General features: G+C 51.4%; 7 protein-coding genes across 7 annotated transcripts; 4 read left to right on the plus strand and 3 right to left on the minus strand.

Moving 5' to 3' along the window:
- Positions 1 to 1674: 1674 nt before the first annotated feature.
- Positions 1675 to 3081, plus strand: PpBr36_06569 (uncharacterized protein; the record flags this gene model as incomplete). Its single annotated transcript, XM_029893714.1, has 1 exon — positions 1675 to 3081. One exon carries the CDS (start codon positions 1675 to 1677, stop codon positions 3079 to 3081), a length of 1407 nt encoding a protein of 468 aa, XP_029746030.1.
- A 426-nt stretch (positions 3082 to 3507) lies between these two features.
- PpBr36_06570 (uncharacterized protein) lies at positions 3508 to 4274 on the minus strand (the record flags this gene model as incomplete). The annotated part of the gene is made up of 3 exons (XM_029893715.1): positions 3508 to 3716; positions 3819 to 3948; positions 4104 to 4274. The coding sequence occupies 3 exons, from the start codon at positions 4272 to 4274 to the stop codon at positions 3508 to 3510; spliced, it is 510 nt and encodes a 169-aa protein (XP_029745840.1).
- A 1060-nt stretch (positions 4275 to 5334) lies between these two features.
- PpBr36_06571 (uncharacterized protein) lies at positions 5335 to 6948 on the minus strand (the record flags this gene model as incomplete). The annotated part of the gene is made up of 2 exons (XM_029893716.1): positions 5335 to 5657; positions 5727 to 6948. 2 exons carry the CDS (start codon positions 6946 to 6948, stop codon positions 5335 to 5337), a joined length of 1545 nt encoding a protein of 514 aa, XP_029745843.1.
- A 529-nt stretch (positions 6949 to 7477) lies between these two features.
- On the plus strand, positions 7478 to 7902 carry PpBr36_06572 (uncharacterized protein; the record flags this gene model as incomplete). The annotated part of the gene is made up of 2 exons (XM_029893717.1): positions 7478 to 7549; positions 7711 to 7902. 2 exons carry the CDS (start codon positions 7478 to 7480, stop codon positions 7900 to 7902), a joined length of 264 nt encoding a protein of 87 aa, XP_029745845.1.
- A 174-nt stretch (positions 7903 to 8076) lies between these two features.
- On the plus strand, positions 8077 to 12363 carry PpBr36_06573 (uncharacterized protein; the record flags this gene model as incomplete). Its single annotated transcript, XM_029893718.1, has 6 exons — positions 8077 to 8208; positions 8327 to 9527; positions 9583 to 10351; positions 10879 to 10946; positions 11330 to 11572; positions 11642 to 12363. 6 exons carry the CDS (start codon positions 8077 to 8079, stop codon positions 12361 to 12363), a joined length of 3135 nt encoding a protein of 1044 aa, XP_029745847.1.
- A 4206-nt stretch (positions 12364 to 16569) lies between these two features.
- PpBr36_06574 (uncharacterized protein) lies at positions 16570 to 16925 on the minus strand (the record flags this gene model as incomplete). Its single annotated transcript, XM_029893719.1, has 2 exons — positions 16570 to 16679; positions 16739 to 16925. 2 exons carry the CDS (start codon positions 16923 to 16925, stop codon positions 16570 to 16572), a joined length of 297 nt encoding a protein of 98 aa, XP_029745831.1.
- A 271-nt stretch (positions 16926 to 17196) lies between these two features.
- Positions 17197 to 20610, plus strand: PpBr36_06575 (uncharacterized protein; the record flags this gene model as incomplete). The annotated part of the gene is made up of 1 exon (XM_029893720.1): positions 17197 to 20610. One exon carries the CDS (start codon positions 17197 to 17199, stop codon positions 20608 to 20610), a length of 3414 nt encoding a protein of 1137 aa, XP_029745832.1.
- Between the last annotated feature and the right edge of the window lie 283 nt (positions 20611 to 20893).

Raw genomic sequence — 20893 nt, forward strand, 5'->3', positions numbered from 1 at the left:
AAAAGTCAATGATGAACTGGTTGAGATGGGTGGCAGTGGCTGAATTGACGCAACTTGCAGCCTTGAAATGCAACATAAGACGGTTGCAAACTGTTTTTAGAACATCAAAGTAATTGCGAGAATACGGCACGGTAGTGGAGGCCAGGGTCGTGAATGGGGGACTTTCGAATTTGCATAAGATCAAATTGGAACAGACCCCCACATTACGTTTACCGCTGAACAGGTATATCTGACAGCGAGGAATTTTACGCCTCTGTTTCAACTCGACTTACGGAAAAAAATATTTATTTGGCAGAGTCCACGGGGAAACAAATCCGGTCCATGAAAATATTTAACTCATTTGGTTATTTCATTCATTTTTATTGCCGAAACAGAGCCTGTTGATAAAAGCAAGTGAACAGCAGACCTTGGTGAGCTTCGGGGACCAAGCCGGAGGTTGAATGCTTCCACTAAGAAAAAAGAAAAGAAAAAGAAAAAAAAAACTTTACTTACCGACAGGCACCTTCCTTCCGCAAATTCTTGAGTGGAGACCCAAAAAGGAAAATGTCGGCATCAGAGCTCTTCTTAGAAGAGAGGATTGGGTGTGTCAGCCATCGCGGAAAGCTTCCCAGACATCATAAATAATGACCATTGACAGGCAAGGGAGAGTGCGTAGACGTGATTCGATGGTACGAAGCTCGTCTATTTCGGTACGAACTCGTTCACTCATTGGGTCAATCTAAGAACGGCCAGCGAATTAGTGCCACCTATTTTCAGCTGCGCCGAAAGCAAACATGCAGTGCGCAGCTCACGTCATCCCACCTCCGGTCGGGAATTCCCAGTAGGATGGCCGACTTTAATCAGCAGCTGCAGGCAGTTGAAGGGACTACATCCCTGCTGACATGGGTGCGCTTGGGGGGAATCTATTGTGGCCACGGGGTTCTTGCTTGTCCCCCGGAAAGAACAGCTCCCGCGCGAAGCAAAAAAATAAATGTGGGCTTTGCCTTGAAAGAGAGCTAGGCTCCGCCTGTGTACTGCCCCGCTGCGCAAGTTCCGTTCATTTTAGCTTCGCGCCTCGACAGTTATGGTAAGCCCGCTGATCACATTTCACCGTCCATCGACCTGCACTTAGCGCCCGTACTCTTTTCTTTTCTCCATTTTGTTTCCTCCGACCGATTCCTGAGATTCCGAGTCTTAGAAAAAGGATTGACTGTGTATTGAGTGGTCAAACGTGGGCAAGTAATTCATCATCCCCTAAGAGTCCACACTTCCACTACTACGAGGACCGATCATAACATCGACCCACAAACTCAGTCTAACATTCTGCTACGGCCCTTACGACCGCTAGACACGCGACAAAACACCACGCTACTGAGACTAAACACGCCGTTAAAAACGAGGGCATGCAGCCTTATCCATAGCTTCCTACAGCCGCGCGCAAGCCATCTGGTCAGACGCGTATCGACATTGTTGCTCGTTTCGCACAGCAGACGGCGCCAGTGACCCAACTTGAGCACCTCGCGCAACCCTCGTTGGAAACTAAGGGCTACGCCAAGTTGTAGGGGTATTTCTGTAATCAACCTGCCATCCTCTGCTCTGTTGCAGCTAGGATCGTAATCTGTCTTTTTTTCTCATATTGCCCGCAAGGGAGAAACAAACACAAACGACATATTAAGCCTAATAACAACGAAAATCATGGTTCTACGCAAGAAGGAAGTCTATACGACCATCACGCCCATCCCGGGGTTCATCCCACGCCAGCTGGCCATCGATATCCTTCACTCGCACTCAGAGGTCATAACTTTAAACCCTCTCGTCCTTGACCACAAGGCGATTCCTGCGCCCCGCGATGCCGCCTCGGACGAGTTCTATAGCACCTGGTATGAGATAACGGAGCGCATCCAGTACATACCTGGCATTGGCAAGATGGGCTCGGGAAAGATCAACTTCAACGGCTGCTTCCACGATATGCCTTGGGGCTTGCAGACGCATATCTATGCTCCGATGAACGTCGATTTGCGAAACAAGTACCGCATTGCCGGCAACCAGCCCGGCATTGAACCTCCCGAGCCGCCCGAGATCGGTATGGCCGCGCTCGGAGTTCCTAGCGACGGCCTCTACCTGCGAGAAGATATTGAGATTAAATGCAACGTGGCCGTCGTTGGGTTTGTAAAGGCTGAGCTCAAAAAGGCAAGCAAGGAGATGGTCCAGCGCATCATCAAGAAGGCCGAGTTGCTGGATGCAGGAGTGCTACAAGGAATGATTGAGGATGGGAAGCTCAAGACCATTAACCCGGCCGACAGGTCCAACACCGTTAGATCGGCCAATACTCACAGAACCATTGGGACCTCGCCTTCAATAATGGCCGGCGTTGGTTCACCACAACCCAGTCCGACTATGTCTCACCACAGCACACATGGCAGCCCAGCTATTCCTTACACAATACCTCGACCACAATCCACGATGTACGGCAGGCCAGGGACGGCAGGGTCGGCCGGCGGACACGCGTCGCCTCCGCAAAGCCATCATCATGAGCTCTGTTCCGGTCAGAAAGCTTCCGCCCCACAACAGGAGATCATCATGGAGCTGCCTGGTGATTTCTATCACCCTCTTCAACAGTTCCCACGTCTTCTGTCACCGGTGCAGCAGCAGCAGCAGCAAGGGTCCCCTCGCGGGTCACTCGCCTCATCTTCACCACCACCGTCTGCAGGCCTCAGCAGCGACAGGCATGTATCCTCAGTTTCCTCACAGGGAAGGTGGTCAGAGCAGCAAAACTCGGTGTCGCGGCCAAATTCCTTTACAAGTGATCTTGGTCCGGACCAAAAGGCCAGCTTTGCGTCGGACCTGACCACGCACAACGAGACTGCCGAGGAACACCGCGAAAATACACTCAAGACGCTGGATAGCTCACTAAAGACGCCACCTCTTCCGTCTCAGCAGACTCAACAACAACAACAACAACAACACGCACCCAAAGGGTACACCTATAATCCAGCCGATTATGCCAAAGTGTCATCGCCGGTGCAGTCCAATTCCAAGTTTCCTGGGAGCGGAGGCTACAACATTACATACAAGCAGCAACAGCAGCGGTATGGGTATTAGGTAGATGTTTCTTTAGCATATCGAAGCAACGCATTTGATTTGGATTGCACAGCCATACCTCGGTTGGCAAAGGGAAGACTCTAATATCTACATCACAGCGGGGAAAGCCTTGGGGACAATTTGGACCTACCCCTTTTCTCAATGCCCGGATTTACTCTATCTCTCTCTCTCTCTCTCTCTCTCTATTCGACTGATTTATTATTATCTACACAGAAAAAAGGGTGGTTTGAGCATCAAGGGAACTTTGCACAGGCTTTGGACAGCGTTTTCATTTTTTGAACAATTTTGGAGATACCTTTTCGCGCAATATCATACTGATCACGACCATTTAAAGATCATCTTTTCTTTATTGGCCAACATACTTCATCTCATGATACTCTAAATTCGCTGCTACCTCATCCGCTCTGCCTTGATAGCTCCAACAACTTAGTCAGAGTCCTCTCCCACCTCGTCAGCCTTCTCCTCACCACCCTGAGCATTGGCAAACACCCTGCAGGCCTTCTCAAAGGCCGCTGCCCGGCGCGCCTCGAGTGCGTCGGCCTCCGCCTTCATTTCTGCCGGGGCCTTGGACTGGAGGAGGTTTGAAAGCTCCTTGCTGACGGCGTCGGTCTTTGCGATGTTGCGCTTGACCATGCCTGTTCAAGCAAAATATCTGATGTCAGTGGATCCTCGGTTGTTGTTGAGAGGGGTAAAGAATCATTGGCTTCTATGAATTTAGAGAGGACATGGTTACGAACCGCCAATGCGCAGCTCGTTGAATCGAGCCTGGGCGGCGATGAGCTGCTTGAGCTGGTCCTCGGTCAAATCGACAATGTGCTGCATCTTGCTCAGGATGGCCCTGCTCTCCTCCATGCTAGGATCTGAGCCCTATGTTTTGTGGTACTGAGTCAGTACTCTTTTGTATCTCATATTGCTCACCTCTTGGAGCTTGTAACCCAGTTGTGATATCAAAGGGCACCAGGGGATCCCTGGCTGTGCTTTTGTTGGGGGTTGAGGAGACACAAAAGGAGAGCGTGACGTACATCGTACTCTGCCATGGACTTCTTGATCTCGGAGCAGATGGCGTTGCTCTTGCTCTGCAGCTTGAGGACGTCGCTGAGCTTCATGTCGGATCCCTTGGCGGCGATCTTATTGGCCTTGCCGAGCTTGCGCTCGAGGTTGCTAATGTGCTTCATGGACTGGGCGACAGACATGTTTGCGGTTTTTTATGGGGGTTGTTGATGCTAGAGCTGGTGAGGGTATGGTGGTTCCGTATATGTTGAGTTCTATTCCTTTGGCCTGTAGTTTGTTTGATAGCTGAATGATGTAGTAGAAGTCGGAATCAACCCAGCTTGTTCACGTCAGCGGATGCTTTATATACAAGTTCAAGTGTGTTGATAGATGCCCTCTGTGCGTAGGCTAGCTATGCCTATAGCAATCCTTCCCTGCCATGTGCGGCAGAGAGCCGAGGTTTACCTCACTTGGCGTAGCTCATAATTGTGTTTATTTTTAAACCATGGGCTCGAGCTCTGACGTCCCGTCAGACGAATCAGCAAGGTTTCTACGGTCTTAACTATCGGAGCATCGAGCACGGGATCATCCCAACTTACATCTCCTCCCGCGCGCGCAAGGATAGCCACAATTACGACAGATTCTCAGACGTTCGCAGCAAAACTCACGTGGGAGTGATACGTCTCTTTTCGTCTTTTGCCTGCACGCTCGACTCTCCAAATCTCCGTCATGGAAACTATTGCCGGCATGATCGTAGCCTGCCCTTTCCAAACGCGGATATTGGGTTTGAGGATGGCCTTGCCCGAGGTATAGACGCCAACCAATAGCCGGCCGCGGAATGAACCTTTTCTGTATCAGCAAGCCAACTTTCGTGGCGGGATGACGAAGTGGTTTGGCCGAAAGTTAGCCGTGGCAGTGTATATGCTGCCGATTATGTTAGAGGGCTTTGGGACGAACGGCAAATTGGAAGTGAAATGGTATGTTTTATTCTTTTTTCCTCTGCTATTTTCGACCTAGTCTCGAATAGCTAGCATATGCAGCACGGCATCTTGGCCCCCAGCATGATATGATGGCCTGGAATTATCACTTTCGTATGGCCAGCCTGTTCTTGTAGCTATATGTGGCAACAGAAAAGAGATGAAAGAACAGCGTAATGGCAAGAAAGCACAGCTCAAATATTCACTGCCGGCTACCATGGTACATATCAAGGAAAGAGCTCAGACAAAAAATGACAAGGATGCATGGCAAAAGTATAATCAAACATCAGAAACCCAGAATTTTGTTGGCACTTTCCAGAACGCTCCCTACTCCAAGGGGAGCTTCATCTGGCACTAACAGCCTCCTCAGTCCCATTGCTTGCAACCCTTGCAAGCCCAGGTGCTCCGCGGCATACTCCGCAGTAGGCCGATCAACATGCCGCGATTCACCTTTGCCACCAGGGAAATCGGGAGCGGGCGTCCCGTCCAGAAAAGCTTGTCTCTGGGCGGCGAGGTACTGGGCATTTTGCTCTGTGACTGGACAGACCGGTATGTAAAGAACGCTAGAGTCGGACTGGCCGTTGTGAACATGGTCTACAGCGTGAATGGCTTTAGAAGGAAATTTTATTAGCTTGAATCCTTTACAAGACCAAGTAAAGGGTTCTTCCGTAGACTCACTATCGCAATGCCAAACCACATAGTCGCCAGGCTTGACTTTGGGGACATGAACCATGGTCCTGGCAAGTTCGAGATGAGGGTGCAGCTCAGCACGGGGGAACTCCTGGCCCCTACCAGGGGTTGCGCCTTGCAGATCCGAGTTCATATCTTGACTTCGCGCGAGCACCCAGTTGTCGGGATGCAAAAACTCCCCCGTCTCGACCCCGTAAGTCCCGAAATTAGCAGGTGCCCTGACTGGCTGGAAGAATGGCCTCAGGAGCATATATGCAACGGCAAGCTTTACACCGGGGTACACCTTCAGAGTACCCTCGTAGGCACCGCTGTGGCTCATGCTGAGCCAGCCTTGGAGGGCGCGGAACATTGAACACGCGCCTAGCCCGTTGTAGTTGTTTTGACGCGCATCTATGCGTGCTCCTGCATCCCACATGTCAAAAGTCGCACCGTCCCAGTTGCCTTTGAATACCTCATCGTACACCTTGCCCACGCCGTACCCATGCCGCTCCCAGCGCTCGACGCTGCCTCCGTCTTGATGCGGACCGAGAGCAAAGGAGGCATCTCCGGGCTGGCGTATACGCAGACGATCCGCATACGAGAGTGGCGTCGACAAGTTGATCAGCTGGTCATGACCTGCCGTCCAGAGACCCTCAAGAAGAGCACGTTGGGTGCGCAGGAGATTTGGGTGACCTCTGGCTTTGACCTGAGGGGCGCTCCAGTACAGCTCGAAAACCTGTCGGTCGTGGGCTGGGAAGCCTCTGGTGTCTGGATTCTTGCGGATGTACTGTTCAAGGTCGTTCTTATAGGCCCTCGCTTCGGCCTCGGGTATCACGCCGCGGACGACAGCGACGCCCCGTTTTTGGATCTCGTCCCTGAGCTCTGGGAGGTGTGAGTCGAGCGCACTGTATTCCAGCTCGGGAACGATAGATAATCTTTTCCGGACGATCATGTCGTTTTCGGTTTTGAGAGCGGCCAGGAGACGTTTCCAACTAGCCTCGATCTCCTTTTCGCGCCCGGCTATTAGTGATATCTTCAGCTCACGATAGCGGTCAGGTAAAGGCTCCTCCTTTTGACCTGCGAGCGACGCAAACGCATCTGATATGTCGCCTTCTCGCTTCGGGTTGGCGGGTGCCGCTGCAGCCATGCTGGCAATTTTCCTGAGAGTGCTTGCCAACCTAGTGGGCGACACGGAGGCCCTTGGCCGAAGACCACACAAAGAGGAGTACATTGATATAATTAACGAGGAACAGGCTTGTTCAACTTGGTTTTTGACAGAGACAGAGACATATGAACGTAATCGAAAATCGTGGGAGCGGAGCAAGGGCGTGTAGTATTAAAAAAAGGGACAAATGAGCAAGTGTGGACAAGCTCTTCCGAAGGGTCGGAGCACGACCATCTGTTCGCGGACATGCTTATATACATATGAGAACTAAGAAATTTGCGCAGACAATGACGAACGCTTGTTTTTCAACCGATATGTAGATCCGCTTTCCCCTCCAGAGGAGCTACTTGTTAGAGTGCCGCCCAATGTCGGAGTTGCCAACTTGGAAAAGCTTCGGCTGGACTTGATCGGACTTAATGGTGGTGCTGGCGGAGAGCCTCATTCGCCGTGGGACATTTGAGAATCCGGATGACTATTATATATATATATACCCAGGTGGTCGAACTTTAGCCATTCGCATCGCATTGTGCATGATTACACCAAGCAGAACTGGGGGATGTTTGGACAGTGGTAGTAGAGACCATCGGATTGCAGAATGAATGTTGTGGACGTCTTTGCATTTGAAATACGACGAATGCGGTGCACAGTGAAGTGGATAGCTAGCTACGTAGGTACATATACGCTTCAGCCAGGTCAGGTGGAATGCGTAAATTGGGGTCGGCACATCATCGGGCAGGGTTTTTCTTGCAGCCTTTGGCCCGAGCGCACCCTAAGTCATTCATGATTGGAGATGAACGACGTTGTGCCCCACACTAAATACACAAACAGGCGGCTTTACGAAATTTGGCAAGTCCGACCCCTCCACTGGCTGAATGTGGGAGGAAGCCCCAGAACTTCGAGTTTACGCCACCAAACGGTTTCTCGGATGGTCTGAACTCGATTGAGGGTTTCCGTCCCATCGCCAACGCTCCGCTTCAACATAGCCGGGCGCTTGACGCTGCCGCATGTGCGGACCGCTGATCCCGCAAGGCATCGATAGACCGAATCCTTCCGTCGACCGACATCGCGCCAATTGCAGCTTTGTGGCCTGACGCGACAGGGGAAGAAAATTAAGTGTGCCCAAGGTAAGGCGCGCAGGGCGATCGCAAATTTTCTTTGCGCTGGCCCACTCGCCCGCCCGCCCGCCCGCCCACCATGTCCGCCGCCATGAGCAGCAGCGCGAGCGCCGCAGCCGCCGCAGTCAAATTCGTCGGCTCCGACGCGGACGGTCTGCCGCTGAAACGAAAGCAGGTTCAGCAGGCCTGCATGTCGTGTCGCAAGAAAAAGGTAAGGTTTGCTGGTGCATGAAGCGCCACTTGTTCGCGCTTGCTGAGGTCTTTGACATAGGCCCTACCAGCATGCATGGGCAGCAAGATATGTACTGATATCTCTGGTGCTTTACAAGAAACGCTGCATACACACAATACCTTCTTCGCCGCCGGAATCCAAGACGCCACTCCCACCATCCCAGATCCCAAATGCGCCGCCCGAGTCGAGCCCCGCACAAGGCGACGACAATACCGTCATCTCATCGTCCCAGGAGAGGCTTGAAGAGGACATTTGTCAGGTGGCTGCATCCCAGCTGGTCGAGCTATCATCCCGTTTTGTTGGCGACCTCAACCCCGAAGGCATCTTTGTCGAAGCAACAACAACCAAGGCATCGTCTGTGCCTCCAGGGCCAGAAGAAATAGGGATATGGCTCCCCACTCGCTCAGAATCAACCAAGACCAGCGCACGAAGTCCTGATGTGTCCTCACGTCGAAGTCGTCCTATTCCGAATCACTATCGAAATGGGAGTGAGCGTCGTGGCGGCCTGCTTGCGGCATTCGAGCGTGCGAGGGCACAATATCTCAGCGAGGAGTGCCTTGTCACCATGCCTCCGCCTCAGGAGTATTCCGTACTTCGCCAGATTTTTATGGATAAAGTGCACCCGATATTTCCAATCTTTACCGACTCGGACCTCGCTGGCAACAACCCCGACACAGTCTATGGCGACGTCATGAAGCAGGTCATCTCCTTGATTGGCGGCCTGGATCCGGCAGGTCGAAAAAACTTACGATTGGAACCAGGTGGCCCCCTACTCAAGCCCCAGGAGTTCCATCAACAGATGGCAGAGGCAATATTTCCCGTCTTGGAGGCCGACTGGATACAAAACAAGGTTGATCACATCCGTATCCTAACCACCATGGCCCTCTTCTATCAACCATACGACACATCTCAAAAGGACCGGGCCCGTGCCGCCTGGCTCAATACACAGGCTGTTCACCATTTACAGACGCTCAGTGCGCACCTTAACGGCTACCGCCCGCAAAGACCAGGTGAAGATATTGACCGTGTCTTCTGCGCCGTTTGGGCAGTGGATAGGTTATGTGCGTCGTTTTATGCGCGCCCGACAATAATACACGAGCGAGACGTTGAGAAAGACCTTGAGCTCGCGATCAGCAAGCAGCCGCCGTGCTTCATGTTGCTGCTGAAGCTGGTTCAGACCCTTGATAGTGTGTTTCCTTTATACAGGCCACATCAAAAATTCGAGTATACCGACATCCCGGTGTTGGAGTCTTTGATAATGGATACAGGGACTGGAAGAACTCCCACTCGACTTCTTGGTGAGCAATCCATCGTCGGCCCTGCATGCATCGAGTTTTTCTAACTATTGCGAAGCGACCCTGGAGACACTTTATCACGCCATTGCCGTGCTTAGCTGCCGTCAACCGCGCAGTGCCTTTTCTTTGACGTCGCCCGACGATAACCGCTCTCATCTACCGAACTCTACGATCAACCCCCGACGGTCCCTCTCGGCGGACAGGATTGTCTGGGCAGTTCAGAATGAAGACCTCGGACCATTCCCGTTCGTGCCCTATGCCGTCTCACTGGCCCTCACCGTGCACTACCGCAAGATGAGGTACAGCAAAACCGTCATGTTCCGTAACCGAGGCAGGGACATGTTTCGAATTGTTGTCGCTGAGCTCAAGAAGCTTGGTGATTATTTCTTCAGCGCCAGGATAAATGCTGGACTGGGCGAAAGCATCTTGCGAGAAATGGAGAAAACAGCAACGTCTTTGTGTCGTGAAGACGGCGAAAACGGCCACAACACTGTTCCTCCCATCGTCGCTACCGCCTCAGCGCTGGCCGCGCTTAGCCGGAACGGGACGCCCCTTGCGGCCCCAGCTGGCGATACCAGGATGATAGACGCGCCATCAATCCACACAGTCAACGGCGGTTCAGCAATCGGCGAGGCCGCAGGAGCAAATGGCTACCATGCCACCAGTGGGACTCCAATGTCGTCAATAGCGAACGGGAACATGGAGTCATCGGTTTTCGACCAGCTCGATGTCGATGTGGATTTGTTCGGCTTCTTTGATCCGAGCTTCAACCTTGGCGCCGTGGACACAGCTTTGGAGGCCAATTTAAACATGGGATATCCGCAGCCGTGGCCTGCGGAAGCATGGGGCTTTGGCAATATCTAAGAATAGCCTCATTTGACGATACTTGATGGGTTGACGGGCTTTGCTTTGACGGGAGATTTACACCCGAGTGCTGTAAGGAGTTGGCACAGGGTGCACTTTCTTGGACCCCGGATGCGGACTGTTCATGCCATCCCCTGGGAGGCATTGAAGAATGATGTGGGGCAAAGTGGCTGACTTGTCGCGACTTGTTTCTGGCGAGCGCGTCTAGCATTCGCGCGCGTTTGTTCATCGGATGTCAGGATTCGACAAAGGACCTTGATGGTTAATAACTTAATTTACGGCTAGGTCACACCAGACAATTTATTCGCGAAACAAAACTTGGCCGTGCGGTTGTCACTAATTCCTATCGACCTAGTGCGTTTTACACGTCTAGATTATCAGCAACTCAATCTTGCACATGTCAATGCGGCGTTGATGGTGGACAACTTGACTTCCCCTTCGGGAATATTACGGCATCCACCACCGTTGTATTGGTGTCCCAAGGTGGCAGCCCCAACCGATCGATCATGGTGGGTTTTGACTCGGTCAGTCCGATTCCTGTCCAAGAGCTGTGCAATTGTAATATATATGTTTTTTTCTCTGGGATCCAGTCTTGTCGCAGTCATTTTGTTGTTGTTTCTCTGCAAGTGGCTACCGAATCAATTTTTTAAGGGGGGTCGCTTGCCGCTAAGCCACTTGCCGGGGAATGGTAGCGAATGACCGGCTGCATCACGACAGATTCCAATGGTGCGCTTTGATCTTTTCCCCACTACTTCGCCAATCCGTAAGATAGGGTGTCATTTCTGTCAGGGGCCTGGTCATGTTGTGGTTGCAACCTCATACGGACGGCGGTTGGTTGGCTGGCAGTATAATAGGACGATGCGTCCTTGTTTCTAGAGAAGGGTTTACTATGTTGTCTACCACCCGCTTCAGTCACTCGTTTCACTGACAGTACTTGCCAGACCGTCCTTGCTCTGTTCGAAGACTACTGCACGTCTGCGACAAAGCCGCATCATCGGTCAAGATGCGTGGCTCAACAGTTCTCAGCATTCTCTCTTTCACGGCCCTCGGCCAAGGCATTCGCATTCTTCAGGGAAACGATGACGGCTGGGCTGAAATGTACGCGAGGACATTCTTTGACACCCTCACTGCCTCGGGTCACGATGTGCTCCTGTCGTGTCCTGCCGAAAACAAGTCCGGCTCTGGTATGTCTCAACACCCACACAAACATCAAACACCCCCCCTGTACTCATGCATGCTAACTCCCATATCAGGCTCAAGGGACGCCGAGCCCGAGCCGCGCAAGGATGCTTGCCAGTATGACAGCTGCCCGGCGGGCTCAGGCCCAGTTGGCTCTGACCCCAAGAACCGCAAGCTAAACTGGGTCAACGCATTCCCGGTAACTGGAATCAGGTACGGCCTGGACACATTCGGACCCCAGGTCTGGAACGGCGAGAAGCCTGAGCTGGTCGTTACCGGTATCAACGTCGGCAGCAACCTCTACGCCCTCTTCCCTTCGGGCACCGTCGGCGCGGCTGTTGAAGCGGTCAAGCAGGGCATCCCCGCGATCGCCTTCTCAGGTGACAGCGGTGGCGGCCCTCGCTCCTTCGACCCCACGGGCAAGGAAACGTCGCCCTCGGCCAAGGTCTACGGCGAGCTTGCCACCAGCCTTGTCAATGCCGTCGTCGCCCAGGGTACTCCTTACCTGCCGGACAACACCTTCCTCAACGTCAACTTCCCCAAGCTGACTGACGAGTGCAACACGGCCGATAAATTCAAGTTCGTCATGTCGCGTATCGCGATTGGCGTCTTCTCGAGCAGGGATGCCATGGTCTGCGGCACAGACAGGCTCCCCAACGAGCTCCAGATCGCGCTCCGCAGGGACTGCATCATCTCGGTCAGCGTTGCCGGCATGGACAAGACCACCGCCCCCGCGGAGGCCCAGGCCGTCGTGGCTGACAAGCTCAACGATTTCCTGGAGTGCCTGCCAAACTGAGCGGTTGGACCCGGTTGTTATTTTGTGTAGTGATGTGTATCAAAGATCGATTCTCTGTACATAATTCCCAGCCGTATATACTATAATTCTGATGATTAACGTCTTCAAACCTTGAGTTTTGTCCCATTGTAGTCCTGTCTATGTTGATCTAGATCGTCGCGCTCTGTGCACCAAAGCTATCTAGTATTAATTTTCTCTTGCTTTGACAAAGTGCGCAGCCACAATCCATCATGATTTGCATTCGCTGTCTAACCGGTACACTTGTTGATCTAACTCAACAGCACATTTACTGCCCAAGCAAACCCCACTAGCCCCAGCTATCCCCAGACACCGCACCAGACTGAAGGTGTCTACTGCTGCACTATAGGGCAAAAGCAAACAGAAATCCATCATTACTTGGACATACTGTACTGCTTGGGGAGGTTTCATTCACCCCAGAAGTCAGATTTACAACTTTGTGATTCCATAGTAATATCTCAGCGAGCAGAGTCAGTCCCACAACCTCTATTGGATTTTCCTTCGACCATATCGGCCCCATCCAGCCCACGATCTGAAGACGTCATCTACAGAGCTCGGACGAGGCAGTCTTGATGACTGTTCTTGTCGGAGAAACACTGCACTTGGCCGAGATGACCCCTTCCAGACCTTACAAATTGGTAATGAGACGGGTCGGTCTCGGTTCGGCCCCAGAGCAGAATCATTATATATGACACCGACGAACATTAAAGATCCTCTGATAGGAATATAATGGAGGGTGGCTTACAAATGTGTTGCTCGCTTCACATTGCGAAAAAAATAAAATAAAATAAACACAAAAATTCAGAGGCTAACGGTTGTTTCCAACTCAATTCTTTGTAAGGTATTAAATATCAAACTCTGTTGACTCACATGTTAAAATGCGGCACCCAGTATGTACGCCGAACACGACACTTTGCGCAATAGTTCATGGCGGTTTAGCCTATGGTGGTTGAATTATGCTTGTAGCCTCCCGCATAAATATTTCTTCCTTCTGCGTTTTTGAAGCTCAGATGATCAGCGGTTCATGTTCGCTCTAAATCGCTAATTGCGGCGTAACACCCTAGGTACATAATGGAAACTAGCAATGAACACAGTACATGATATCGGGCTGACTGTTCTCAATATTCCAACGACTATCTGCTGAAAGTTGACGAGATACACAAAACCGGAGTTAAAGGTTTTTTTTTTTTTTTTTTTTTTTATCTTTTTTTCGAAACGTCCCAACAACTCTAAACGTTCTGTCCAAAATGTCATCCGGTCCAATCTACCCCACCTCCGCAACCATTGCTTTTTTTCTTATGCAAGAATGACGATCGGAGGATACTGCCAAGCCTGGGTGAAACCTGGACATAGTGGTGGCTGTAGATCTCTCATATTATGTAGCCAAGTTTAGATGCAGCTTGGCAGTTCAATTAGAATGGCGCATCACCTTTGTTTCCTGCTTTCTTGGAAATTCTCTTCTCTTACCTACCTTCCCCAAAAAGATTGCAATTTTTTGTTTGCTTGCATCGTGCGCCTCAACAGCCACCTGATTGGATGCACTGAAGGAAAATTAAAGAAGTCGTCGATGATGACAAATTTCACAGGCAAGCAGATAGCCTGCACTGCGAGGATTGTCCTCGTATTCCTTGTCCCAGAGAGGACTTTGCCTAAAAGTCCAGCCTGTCTTAACAGAACTTCGCCTGCAAGAGCTCAAATTTGGTCTTTGTTTTGTTATACAAAGATTTCGCCTTGGCTCTTATATTCAGCGCTACATTTGGAAAGACTTTCTGTTAGCCCCTGATATTATTTGACAGGAGAAAACTGGATATGAATCGGCCCGAACGGTTGATTTCTCGATACCACTGGTACTGACTCATATGAACTGGGCGGATACGTGTATATCAACAATGCAGTAGGTATGTCATGTGCGGGCTAGCTAAAGACCTTTGGCAGTATGCAGCGTCCAAGCCAACGTTACATTTCTAGCTCGCGGATTATGGCCGATGATGTTTGCTGATTCGTGTGAATATGTTTAGGTTACCTATATGAGAGATATGTATTCGCCCCTATAATTCCTGCTTCTGGCCCTAAATTCAGTCCGGCAACAGAATAGCCAGAAGGTTTGCTTGCATTAACATCGCAGCCCAATCAAACGAACCCTTCCAATTACGTTGTGAAATGTTCTTAAGGGCCATAGATTGGGGGCATGTTCAGTCCTGTTTGCTGGCGCCAAGTGCCCGAGGCTCGCCCGGATACCTATCGTAAGTTGATGTCGACGCTGCAGCACCTCTAAAGCTGTCTTGGCTGTCTCGACAGTGCTGTATTACAGCATTTTCCCTTGGAATCGGCTCAGAAACCTGCCCTGGAATGTATAGTCCAGCCTGGACACACCGCATGGGCTTCCAACCTCCTCTTCCTATCAAATTTAGAGAAAAAAAGGGGGGACTAAGTCACACCAAACGAACACCTTGATGGTCCCTGCTCTTATAGAGGGAAAATCGAGTCCAGCCCTCGCCGCGCCACGGAGGTGCTGGGATCCGTTCCCTGTCTCCGTGGTGCAGTTGGGAACTCTTTGGGACTCAAAATGAGTTTCACTGCCCTACCCAACACCCCAGGACTAGGATTTCGACTCCTGACCTGGGTGGATTGGAGTAAAATCTTTACGGGGACTTTCGTAGACATGTACCCGACGGGTTGTCTGGTGAGCTTTTTGTCTATTTTTCCATCTATTTTGGTGTTTCTAAAGCATTTTTTCTGGATAGCGGCATTGGTGTTTTGAATCTGATGCTATCGTGAGAGGAAAGTGGGAGTGCCGTATATCTTTCAGGTTTGGTTATACGCACGTTTCGTGGCTTGGTAGGTAGCTTCCATAAACCTTTTCGGTCTTTTCTTCTTGCTCTCTGTGTTTCCAGTGTTTGCACCGCTTGATAAAAAAAAAAAGAGGGGGGGGGGGGGGNNNNGGGGTATTTTCCTATCTACTAAAACCCTTCGTAAGCGATGCCCTCTGTGGCAATGATCGTAATAATCTCACCCCAGCTTTAGTCTTTGCGCAGTCAACATGCACTCTATGGTCCCGTTTGACAGTCAATAGTCAAGTTTGCTCAGGATACGAGAACGCTACTAACTAGTATTTCTTGTTGAAAAACCTGGTCGGATGTGTTGGGTTTCTCGCTTCATATCGAATCTTTTGCCTTCTTCTAGGCCGGGAAAAGAACTGATTACACTCCAAGGCAAATATGCATGACAAGCGAATCGTATCTCTATTGGATATCCTCTTTGGCTGTTAGGATCCTATCGTTGAATTTCTTTTTAGTTTTTATTTTTATTTTTTATTTTTTTTATTGGTATCTTCATCCCATTTATGCCATTATTCTCCACTGGCAACCTTCTTTATATTATGTGAAGTTTGACCTGATGCTTTTGATGATTATATCTCTGATCACACGCGTTTCTTTTTTTTTTTTTTTTTTTTTTTTTTTTTTTTTTTTTTTTTTTTTCCTATTAACTGGGAGATATTAGCGAGTACGAAACTCATAATCTCCTCCTCAAGTCCCAAAAAAAGGCCAAATGAATAAACTCTCCTAGTTCACCGATTTAAGATGTCAAGTCTGTCACTCGTCACTCTATTTGGAAAAGTGTTTTGCGTTAGATTTAAAGAACACCCCCGATTGGTTGGTTTGGACTAACAGACAACATGCACAGCACTGCTGTGGAGGCCAGGCAGAAGCACGACATCTAACATGGATGAATATTCTTCGACGAGGCTAGTCTTAGCTTCCCGGGGTTTATTTTAAGCGCAAGTGGGCTTAGCGCCTGGTGGATCTAGCAGGGCTGTACATAGTAAGCAGCCACATATGGACAGTGGAGGAAACGAACTGGTCCTCAAGGATACGCAAAAATTGCAAGCTTCTTTTTGCCAAAACCAAATGCGATTACTGCTCTGATGTCTATGTCAAGATGGTGTCCAGGAGAACGCTCATTGCTTTCGATCACAAATACGCAAAACTCCTTGTCAAGTCGATTGATTGCGAAAGTGAAATACAGTGCGAAACGCCACCGTCGCGTGCGTCAGATCACGTGAAGCAAGGGCGTTGATTGCTGCAAGGGTCTTGACAGCAGGCAATTGCGCGTTCAGAGGTCTGGACATAAGAACCAGCTCAAACAGTAAGCAGCAGTCGCACAGCCACGCGCAAGCCAGCAACAACGTCAAGCTCGCTGCCCACCAAAATCCCCATCCCACCTTGCAACGCGGCCCGCCAACGGCACGATTGATATTCTGATCGTAGCATCGATTACCCAATCTTTTTTGATTGGTTCTCGCCAGGATGAACATGCGTAGACCACGTCTGAGCCTCGGTCGAAGTCGACGAGGCACGACTTTGACGTACCCACCCACACACCGGCTCACTGCCTAATGACATTTGATGATCGCACGGATGATCAATGTCTCCAGAGCAAAAATTTGCTTCTGATGAGCATGGCTTGGACGTGTGTGTCTGTCTGGTTTGGTATAATACTTTGTTCTCCCCTGACAACCGATTTTCTCCTGTCTTCGACCCCATTGCCAACTAAACATCACCATTCAGCAAGCTGTGAAGCACAGTTGGACTGGTCTGGGCTTTGTGCTTTCAGATTCTGTCACTACTAACCAGTCATATCATCCGTCTATCTATCCACTCAACTGATTCTTCCGCCGCCATATATCCGCCCACATGATATGAGGACCTGACTTAACATCCTAACAAAGGCAAAAGCCGTGGCCTTTGCCTTCTTTACCAGTCGTGCGGCATCTCTCAATAACACGCAAGTAATATTTGCATACACAGGAGGATCATGCGGCTCGCATTTAATCTCGCCCTGCTTATAGCAGTGGCATATACCCTACCGATACCAGTTCTACCGCCCTCACCATCACCACAAACAGACACGGTTGCACCTGTTGCAGCACCACCTGTGCCCAGCCCAGCGTCACCACCACCAGCTGGCGAGGCCAACCCACCAATAACGCCTGCTGCTGTCCCTTCTGTGACCGGTCCTGTTACTGACCCTCAAGCTGACCAAGTCAAGACAGCGGTTATGCCACCACCCGGCGAGATGAAGACCGCCGTCATGCCTCCAGACTATGCTCCTCCGGCTGACCCTAGCATAAAGCCTCAAACTGACGAGTCCAAGGCAGCATCGGTGCCACTGCCAGCTAACAATCAAGCCAGCACAACATCAAATCCCCCGGCCGGGGCTGTAGTTAACCCCAATCCAGGACTTGAAGGTGCCATGACACGAACAGTTGCCACACCGCCGGCCGCCGGAGCCGGCACGCCGCCAGTGACAGTGCCAGCAGTTGCTACTAACGTTAAGCTAACAGGGGCCCCGGAAAGCTCCAACTCTCCCGTGCAGTCGCCACCATCACCTCCATCAACGCCATCTACGCCATCAACGCCGTCTGACACCAAACCGACTGAGCCCGAATCTCCGTCGCCAGCAGCCGTCCCCAACTCAGCCCAACCTGCAGTTGGTACCACTCCGCCAGCCTCGTCCCCCCCGGCTGATACGTCACCCAACCCTGATCCAGCCGCTGCTGCCCCTGCAGCAGGATCCACTTCGCCAGTCTCAGGCCCTCAGGTCGACACGCCAGTAGCTCCCGTACCTGATGCTGCGGCCCCAGCAGCGAATGCTACAGCAACACCTGCTAGCACAGATTCTGCGACAACAAGTGCTGCCAACTCGACTTCTCCTGCTCCTGGGGAGTCTAAATCTGCAAATGTCAGCCAAGCTCCCGCACCAGCGCCAGCTGGGGACTCTAATCCTACTGCCGTTGATGCCAGCACCCAGCCGGCAAACGGCGGAAACTCTGTAGCGACGCCAGTCGGACAGGACTCGACTCCCACTAACTCTGGCACTTCGGGGAATGGCTCCAAGGATGGAAAAGATGAACCCGCGAAGGCTGACGCTGGCTCATCTAACCCAACCGGGCCAACCTTGAACACGGAACCTGGCGCTGGTGCCGGCGCCAACGCAACCGCACCGGCCTCTGGTGACCCGGCGCCTGCAACAAGTGAACAACCTCCTGAGGGTAACGCAGTAAAACCAGAAGCTCCAACGAACGCAACCGCTCCTGCTGCGGCAGATCTAGCGGCTACCAAGGACAGGCAGGACTCGAGCCAGGTGTCTGCTCCGCCGGCTGGACAGAATGCGACCACGCCTGCCGGAGATAGCAGTGCGCCTGCAGTAGGCAAAAAGCCTGATAGCGAACCAGCATCGCCAGCCGGCCAAGACGCGGGCACCCCTGCCACAACCAGTACTGCATCCACTGCCGACGAAAAGCCAGATAGCGAGCCTGCGCCGGTGTCCCCACCAGGCCAGAATACGACGACGCCTGTCACAGGTGATAGCACCCCATCTGCCACAGACAGTACTGTACCTACTGCCGATAAGAAGCCAGACAGCGGGCCTGCACCTGAACCAGCGTCCGCGCCTGGCCAAAACGCGACTTCTCTGCCCGGAGATGGCACTCCACCCGCAACAGATAAAAAGCCCGGCAGCGAGCCTGCTCCGGCTTCCCCGGCCTCCCAGGACGGCCAAAACGCAACCGCCCCCACAACGGACAGCACTTCATCAACTGCCAAATCAACTGCTGATAACAAGCCAAATAGTGAGGCTGTGCCTGTGCCTGAAAAAAAGCCGGAGAGCGAGCCGATAACCACGACCACGCCTTCTGGAAACAGCACCGCGCCGGAAACAGACCCAAAGCTAGATAGCAAGCCTGCACCGTCACCTCCGACTGGTCAAGATGCGACCGCACCTGGCCTAGATAGCACTGCATCTACCGGCGACAAGAAGCTAAATGATGGGCCTGCGGCGTCTCCTGTGGATAACAGCGTGACCACGCCTGCGACAAACAACACCGAATCTGCAACAGATAAAAAGCCAAACGGCGAGCCTGCATCGGCGCCAACAACAGGCGAAAATACAACTACGTCTTCAGGGAATACTACTTCATCTGCTACAGACAAAAAACCAGAGGTTAAATCTGAACCGGAATCGCCAACGGGGCAGAATGCAACTGCGTCTACGGGGGAAAACACCGCAACCGAGGCAGAGAAGAAACCAGACAGCAAGCCCGAACCGGCATCTGTGCCAGATCAGGATGGGACCAAGTCAGCAGGGAACAGCACAGCATCTGCAACAGATAGCAAGCCTGCCAGTAACCCTGAATCCTCTGCCGAAAAGAACGGAAATACCACGGACTCTACCGGAAATAGCACAGCGCCTTCAAATGGAACAGCGCCTGCTGATGCAAACCCAAAGCCAACTAATGCTACATCGACCGAAAGCGGTTCAACAAACACGATTCCCGTCCCAGTTCCGGCGAATGGCGTGAACTCGACGGCCACGTCGGGATCTGGATCAAACGCCACCGCAACTTCAGGAGGACAGTTGTCCACTTCTGGAGGTGGCAACGCGACGAGCACAGGAACCGGCGCTGCCGACCTGAGTGGAGACAAGCCCGGTCCTTCCAGGAACGGGACGGCCACAGCAGGATCTGATGATAAGAAACCCTCAGACGACAAGAAGGCAGAGGACGAAAAGAAGGCTGCCGATAAGAAAGCAGAGGATGAAAAGAAAGAAGCTGAAGACAAAGATAAGCTGTGTAAGGAAAACAGGAAATGGGGCAAGAACTGCCGCAGAAAAGGCCGCGGAAGGGGTCGTAAAGAGGATAACAAAAAGGACGACAAGAAGGACGGCAAGAAGGATGATAAGAAGGACGGCAAGAAGGATGATAAGAAGGACGGCAAGAAGGATGATAAGAAGGACGGCAAGAAGGATGATAAGAAGGACAAAAAGAAGGATGACAAGAAAGACGACAAGAAACCCGACCCCCAAGCTCCTCCGCCCAAGACGGGCGAGGAATGGACAATTGTCGACTTCACGCGCGACTGCGGCGCACAGAACTCGACATGCAAGGTTTCATTCTCGGTCGACCGCAAGGATGGATCCAAGCCCGAGGTTTGCAAGTACGAGCAAAAGGGTCCCGAGGGGGCCGTCCCCGAGCAAAAGTGCAGCGACACCTTCACTGTCGCCTCGCAGTGGAGTGGTCAATTTGGCCCCGGCGAGGGCTTCTCCACCCTCTCGGTCATCATCAAGAACAAGAGTCTGATTGTTTGGCCCGCATACAAGGACTCCGAGATTACACCTGGGAAGGCTGTGAAACCGGACAAGTCGTACCCGGTGCACAAGCTGCCTTATTAGACGGGCACAGACCCAAGCTAAGTTATTAGAATTTTTTTCTTGACGTTTTAGGTTTCTTTTTTCGTCTCTTCGTTTATTAGGGTTTTAAAGCTTTGTAATGTTTTCTTTTATGGTTTTGAAGTTCTGGAGTATCATCGTGCCATTTTATTTGGTTGTAGCGGCGTTATTCTATGCTTCTTGCATACGGTTTTCTGGGATATCTTGTTTATTTAACTTTATATTCATGTATATACTTTTTTCGTGTCCTGTTCTAGTCCACACTAGTCTCTTACTAGGGTTTTTT

This window comes from Pyricularia pennisetigena, assembly GCF_004337985.1.
Source record: "Pyricularia pennisetigena strain Br36 chromosome 4 map unlocalized Pyricularia_pennisetigena_Br36_Scf_6, whole genome shotgun sequence".
In the NCBI taxonomy this organism is placed as follows: domain Eukaryota; kingdom Fungi; phylum Ascomycota; class Sordariomycetes; order Magnaporthales; family Pyriculariaceae; genus Pyricularia; species Pyricularia pennisetigena.